This window comes from Gavialis gangeticus, unplaced genomic scaffold (genome assembly GCF_001723915.1).
Source record: "Gavialis gangeticus isolate Ggan-Ray unplaced genomic scaffold, GavGan_comp1, whole genome shotgun sequence".
NCBI classification, from domain to species: Eukaryota; Metazoa; Chordata; order Crocodylia; family Gavialidae; genus Gavialis; species Gavialis gangeticus.
The window spans coordinates 6,331,442-6,338,622 of record NW_017729023.1 but is presented as its reverse complement, the minus strand read 5'-3'; the positions used below and the strand labels follow the sequence as shown (position 1 = coordinate 6,338,622).

Sequence of the window (7,181 nt, the reverse complement as noted above, 5' to 3'; positions counted from 1 at the left end):
CTCAGTATTAGACCTTACATACCATTTAACTAGAGAGCTATTGCTTTAAAACCTCTATACCCTATTTTGCTTCAGGCATGGTTGATGTCTCTTACAGGTGACACTGTGTGCTGAGGAGAAAGGGATGTCATATACACAAGAGTCTGGGGAAGCAGCCATCTCTTCTCTAGCCAGTAGTAGCTTTATTTTGGTTGGAGCCTCCTTAGAGCCAGCATGCAGAGAATAGATTAGATTGATAGATTGTAAGGGGCTGGAAGGGACCTCAGAAGATCATCGGGTCCAGCCCCCTGCACCAAGCAGGAAAGATAACTGAGGTCAGGTGATGCCAGCAAGGTGACTGTCCAGTCTCTTCTTCAAGATTTCCAGGGTAGGTGATTGTACCACCTCCAGAGGGAGCTTATTCCACAGCCTGGACACTAACTGTGAAGAAGTTTTTTCCTAATGTTGAGCCTGAAATGTTCTTCCAGCAGTTTGCGGCCATCACTCCTGGTTTTCCCCAAGGTTGCCCTGGTGAACAGTTGCTCACCAAGCCTTTGATGTATTCCCCTGATGTAGTGGTAAACTGCTACCAAGTCCCCTCTCAGCCTCTGCTTTTTCAGGCTAAAGAGTCCCAGGGTCCTTCTGCCTTTCCTTGTATGGCTTGCTGTGCAAATCTCTGATCATACAGGCGGCCCTCCTCTGGACTCTCAAGCTTTACCATGTTCTTGATAAGTGCGGTGTCTAGAACTGGATGCAGTACTCCAGCTGCGGTCTCAGCAGTGCTGAGTAGAGCAGGAGAATCACTACCTTCGTTTTGCTGGAGATGCATCAATTGATGGATGCCAGAGTTTTATTTACCTTGCTGGTTATAGCATTGCACTGCTGGCTCATATTCATACTATGGTCTATTGCTACCCCCGATCCCTTTCATTTGTAGTGCTGGTCAGTTTGGCACCACCAAGCCTACTGCTGTGCTTTTGTTCGCTGACAGACCATTGCTGTCTACCTCTCCCCAACCCAACCAGAGAGAGCAGACTCTCCAAAATTGAAATACTGACTATAATTTAACAAGGGGTAACATTCTTTGACTACTTTAGCCAAGTGTGTTGGGTAATTCCCATGCTCTTCTAGTGTTGCTGTAGTGTAAGAAAATCTCAAGTATGAGTCTAACAGTGATCTTGTTTTGAGAAGTAGCGTAAGCCTCAGGTTTGTCCTGTGCCTTTGTGTTTCAGTATATACATTTTAAAGCATGCTGTTGACATGTGCTCCAGAGCTGCTACGGATCAATGAAGTCAGATCCTCTACTAATGGAAATTGAGGCAACTCCATCAAAGTCTGCCTCTCTGAGTCAGTGAAACTCCAGTGGTTCTCAGCAGCCTAGAATATGGTAGAGTGGCGTTAATAGTTGCTTTAAGCACAAGCTGCTTACAGACATTGAAACCCCCCTCCAAAACAACCCAGGGCTTTAAGCCTGGTGTGCCCCCCTGCCGAGTACAGTGCATGCCCAGAAGAGGCATCATGTTATTTTGACCCAGCTTGCCCAACGTCTGTATAGATTGTGTGCTTCACCGGGACTTTTTGGCACTTTTATCTACTACCTGATTGAATCAGGTCACCGTCTAAAAGTTTTTATCTAATATCTTTCATCTAATAGCTGATTGAATTGGCTATTAGATAAAAGTGCCAAAAAACCCTGCTAAAGTGCCCAGTCTATACAGATGCTGGGGAGCTGGGTCAAACTAACATGCTTCCTCTTCCATTAAAGTGCTGTTTTTTTTTTTCCCCACGTCTGTCAGCAGTCAAGGTGCTTATTTTAATAATGCATTTATTTAACTTGGAACTTCCCTGCAAAGCTTCTGCAGTTTCTTTTTGAGAGAGAGAGAGAGAGAGAGGGAGAGGTGTTGTGTAATGGAAGCTAAGGAAATGAAATCCATCAAGAACTGTTGTTCCAGTGGGGCAAAACACAAGCTTGATTAAAAAAACAGTGGATGTTTTATTTGGTTAGAAAAGAATTGGTGATATTTGAGTTATTGCTAAAATAATGCTAACCATTTTATCTGCAGCTTTCACAGGGTTTGGGCTTTATTTACACACTTAAATAATCTGGCAGGGATATGGGGAACAATGGGTATGCATTACTAGTATAAGGAAGGGGAAGAATAACAACCTTTGCATAATTCCTGAAGCCTTTTAGACATAATAGTTATGGACACTTCTGAAATAATGGCATTTTATTTTATCATATTTACACTCCAACAAACTTAGATTTTATTTTTTAAATTCCATGAGTTTATGGAAGGTGTGTTTGCTTACACTTTGATGGAACAGTTGCTGTACTTTTTGCTATTAGTTTCTGTCTTTGCCTTGCAATTTGCACCTTCTGAAGGCTGGCTGCCCAGAGTTCTGCTCAAAGGGATTATTGCAGCTGGCTCTGTCGTACTGTAAGATTGGGGCTTGGATAAATACTTAGAAGCTTTGATGCTTCTCTGAAACTGCAAGCAGACAATTTCTGGTTCTCCATCCTTTATAGTCACCCCATCCTTTAATGCCACCAAGTTGGCTTGCCTCTAGAGAAAGTTCCTTGGCCTTCCATAAGAGTACATAAATTCCACCTGCCTGGTTTACCTCTGCCTCCCTCACACTTTCCCCCCTCTGGAATTCAGTCTCTTTATCCCCAAGGTTGATGGCGACTTTGTTTCTTCCCTTAGAAGGGGAAGGGGTTAGGGGAAGGGGAAGGGACAGAAATGGGCCATTATACTATGCAGTTATTTCCCTGGTAACCCAACAAGACTGAAGAACTTACCATTTCATTTTTCCAAGAACTGCTAGATTTTATGGTTGCAAAGAGATCTTGATGGTGACCTGATGCAATCCGGGGCCAGTCCACAGAGTTAATGATGTCGCAAACCGCTATGCTTGGTTAGAAACAATAGCTCCAACAGGCATGAACTGACCTCTTTCATCTTATTGGGGTCTTGGCTCTGAACCTGACTGTTAGAATTGCTATTTCAGAAATATCAGGCTTTTTGAGGGGAGAGGGGCTGTGAGGAAGGAAGGAGGGATTGGGCAGATACAACCGTTATGGGTATTCCCTCCACCATGTCTTAATCTCTGTTACACAATTGTGATTGGGTAGTACTACAAAAAACATCAGCATGTTGGTCTATATGCCAATGAACTATATGGCTAGATTTGATATTGACTGATGAGACATGTCATTGATAGATTCAGGTTGATGTTTCAAGACTGGATGATTTGGAGGTAAAATTGGATGTGTTTAACTGTATTTTGTGCCTATTAAATTTTTTTCCCCTTCCCCTCTTGCCAATGCAGCTGAAGAATAAATTTATGAAGAAATTGCCCCGGGATGCTGAGGCTTCCAATGTGTTGGTTGGTGAGGTAGACTTTTTGGAAAGCCCTTTCATTGCCTTCGTCCGGCTGCAGCAAGCAGTTATGCTGGGTGCTCTGACAGAAGTCCCCGTACCTACCCGGTAAGAGTGTTTCCTGTTGCTTGCAACAAACTGAAAGAATGTTTTTACCTTTTAGAGTAATGTCACTTACTCTGCATACATATATTTACTAAGAGTGTTAGAACTGACCTAACAAAGAACCACTTAAGTATCTCAGTGAGTTTGGAAACTATACATATCAATATCAATATGATAAATAATTTTTACAAATCATAATTTATAAAAACATACATGAATATACTTATAAATAGACACCATTGGCTTGAAAATTATTTTAAAAATAGCATTTGTTTGTGATTATACATTTTCCTCCTGCTTTTCACTCCCTTGCAAAAGTGTCAGAACTCTATGAGGGTGCAGTTAAGTTGACAAAACACGGTAAAACCCAGGCACTGTGGAAAATGTGCAAGTATATATGAAATGTGAATAAACTGGAAAAAATATCTCTCTAACATTTATAGTTGTTTAGGTGTTCCTTGTGCTAATAGAAAATACATATATTTTTGATAGCATTTGTATTTCAGCATGTGAATGGGATTGCTTATAGGCTTAAAATTAAGCACATGCACAACTGTTTGCAGGGTCAAGGCTCTATCTATTATCCTCAGAACAGGAGATATCAGCATTATGCTTCTATTCATGTGCATAACAATAGAGTCTTAAATATGTAATCGCTAAGCTCTCTCTAACAATGCAGTACATGGCTATATTATTAAAAATGCCTAACACCTTGGACATACATGTGCAGCATTATGTAGTGTTATGCATTTCTTTATACACACCATGTGGAAACCATGAAAGTGTTTAACATGGAAAAGACATGGTAAAATGAAATTAAACTTGCCACCCATGCCACATAGTAGATTTACAATGAAAAAGAATTACAGACAGACAGATCTGCAGTTTCTTTACAATTTTCTCTTTGAATTCTACATTGCTATCTACAGCATTTCTTAAAGTATATTCCTGTGAATATACTTTAAGTATACTTTACAGTATACTTCTATACTGTGAATATGCTATTGCTAATTGTCTGGAAAGATGCATATGTTAATATCAATTTACAGATGATTGAGTTTTATATTGTAATTGATTTCACATTACTTGTAATTATGGAATTTAAAAGGTACAAAGAACTTTCAAATCACTGGTATGCATATATGTACTTTATGTGAACACTGAATTTCTGTGGGTGATATTTTCTGTTTGCAGGGGCGGGCAATTATTTGGGCAGAGGGCCACTTACTGAGTTTTGGCAAGCCATCAAGGGCCACATGACAGGCAGCGCCGGGCACATAAATATTATTTTTCTAAATTTTTTAGAGGCCCCACAGGTCAGATAGAATGGCCTGGTGGACTGCATCTGGCCCCCGGGCCACATTTTGCCCACCCCTGTTCTGTTGGATCAACTGCTTGGTTGGGATAGATTTAGACAAGCTTTCAAGCATATCGCAGTGCAATACTGCTTTTTCTTTTGGCCTTGCGTGGACTTCAAAATGTAATAATTGAACAGTGCTTAGGAAATTTCAGATTTCACATGGTAAACTATAAATTAAATGTACCTCATAAGGACAGTCATAAAACAACTTAACAAGTTATCTTACTAACGCTAGAGTTAATCATACTTTGTTTTGAAAATGGTTAATTTTCGTGATGAGTAAGTACCTGCCATCATCTAGTACAGGTGTTCCCAAACTGTGGTGTACGTACCCATGGGGGTATGCAAGACATCTCTGAGGGGTACATGGGAGAAATTGTGTAATTGCAGATTTAATTTTCATTATTGGCATTTAAGGGGTTAAAATATAAAACATGCTGGCAGGGGTACGTGGGCAGCTGGTAAGTCTAGAAGAGGGTATGCAATAATAAAAGGTTTGTGAATCTCTGATCTAGTAGAGCCTCATCATAATGTATACTTTCAATTTTAGATTTGAAATTCCATGAAGAGTCAGTAACAGTGTATAGATTGACTGAAACAAATTATCTGATTTGGCTGATACTGGCTTCATGTTGCTTGCTAATGATGCAGCACCCTGCATGTCTATTGGAATTAATTTTACTGGCTTACTAGAATAGGAATGTCAATAAAGCTTTGAGTAAATTGTTTCTATTTTTGTGTTTACTTTATTTTAAAGAATAGGGTGGGTTATTTTTAGCAATGACTGTTCTTGATTTCTCAGCATGTATTTCATGCCGTATTTTTCAGTAGTTCAGTCTGTAGTATGATCTGACTTGTTTTTTTAAATATAATTCTCACCATCTGAGGAGAGGTAAAATTAGGCACCCTTTATTTTGCTAATAGGAAGTTGGATGTAGAATTACTGACTAACCTCATAAAATTATTCAGTGAGCATTAATCAAAACAATACATCCTTATCTAAGTCATTTTTCCCTTGAAAATAGTATGATCCATTTGCTGTCCTCCAAACAAAATGCTAGCTATAATCAGAGTAGGAAGTCTCATTAGGTTGTATTTGTGACTAATGAGGAACCATTTGCAATGGCTGCATCCTGTAAAATCCAATAAAGAAAATCCCATAATGTTGAGACTATCCATTACATTGATATTACATTGCTTGTAATTATGGCATTTGAAATGTACAAAGACCTTTTAGATCATCGGTGTGCATATTCTGGCATTAGCTCTTGAATGTAGAGACTGTCCATCGTAACCTAACCAGGGCCCAGTTAGGTTACGATGGGCAGTCTCAACATTCAGCCATTTGTTTTCATCTTTCTCCACAGCCAACAGTGCACTTGAAAACTCATAGGGCATCTATACACATGCTCTGGGGGGGAAAGAGGGAGGGTATTTTAATTAGAGTCACTTTTGAGAGCTGCTCTAATTAAAACACCCTCCGTGCCTCGTGTATTCAGCATCCCACTCTTCAAAGTGGTGGCAGGGGCACTTTAACTAAAGCTTTAGTTAAAGTGCCCCTGCTGCCATTTTGAAACATAGGGATGCTGATTACATGTGATGGTGAGGTTGCTGGAGTATTCTAATTAGATTAACTGAATCTGCTCCAACATATTATAATTATAATGCATTGGAGCAGGCATCCTGCATGTGTACAGCCCCCCATAGGTTGTAAAAGGAGTAGGGAGAGCTTCTTTTATTCTGTTTGCCCCCCACCTTTATACTTACCCTTTTATATTCTGCGATAAACATCATGGCCAACATTTTCTAGTGTGTATTCTCAGACTTGGGGTCCTCAAGCCATGTTAGGTTTCTAAATAAAAGTGGCAAATTTTTAGAGGTGTTGGGAGGTGCAGGACTACGGCTTGTGGATTATTTTGACTGGGATTATTTGGTGATTGTAGTGGAAAATTCTTAGTGCCTCTTAAAAAAAATCAAACCAAAACCAGCCCCCCGCCCGGGGACCAGGGTGGTTTTCAGGAGCCTGAACTTAGTCTGAAGCCTAATTTTAGGATTTGGATTTGGAAACACTGCCCTTCAACTTTTAATAGTTTGGTCTTGCTGGCTATTGCATAATAATTAGGGGTACACTGATAAAGATTTTCTTGGCCAATACCAATAGCCAATGATTAACCAACCATGTTGGCTGATGCCAGTCTGATAACCGATATTTAGTAATAGTGCAAGGCATTTGGTATTTTAAACTACTGACATAAAAAACCCTTTTGTTTATTTGTTTTGTATTTCTCTCTCTCTCTCTCTCACACACACCCACCCACCCACCCACGCCCCTGCCTGCTGTGGCTGTTGATGAG

The 7,181-nt window shown here is 40.0% G+C and overlaps 1 protein-coding gene across 3 annotated transcripts in view; it reads left to right on the top strand.

Moving 5' to 3' along the window:
- SLC4A4 (solute carrier family 4 member 4) overlaps positions 1–7,181 on the top strand; it is a 363,621-nt gene that overhangs the window by 221,864 nt on the left and 134,576 nt on the right. For all 3 annotated transcript variants that reach the window (XM_019516767.1, XM_019516766.1, XM_019516765.1), the window contains exon 7: positions 3,313–3,470. In XM_019516767.1, coding sequence (XP_019372312.1) covers positions 3,313–3,470 — 158 coding nt within the window. The remainder of the gene's footprint in view (positions 1–3,312; positions 3,471–7,181) is intronic.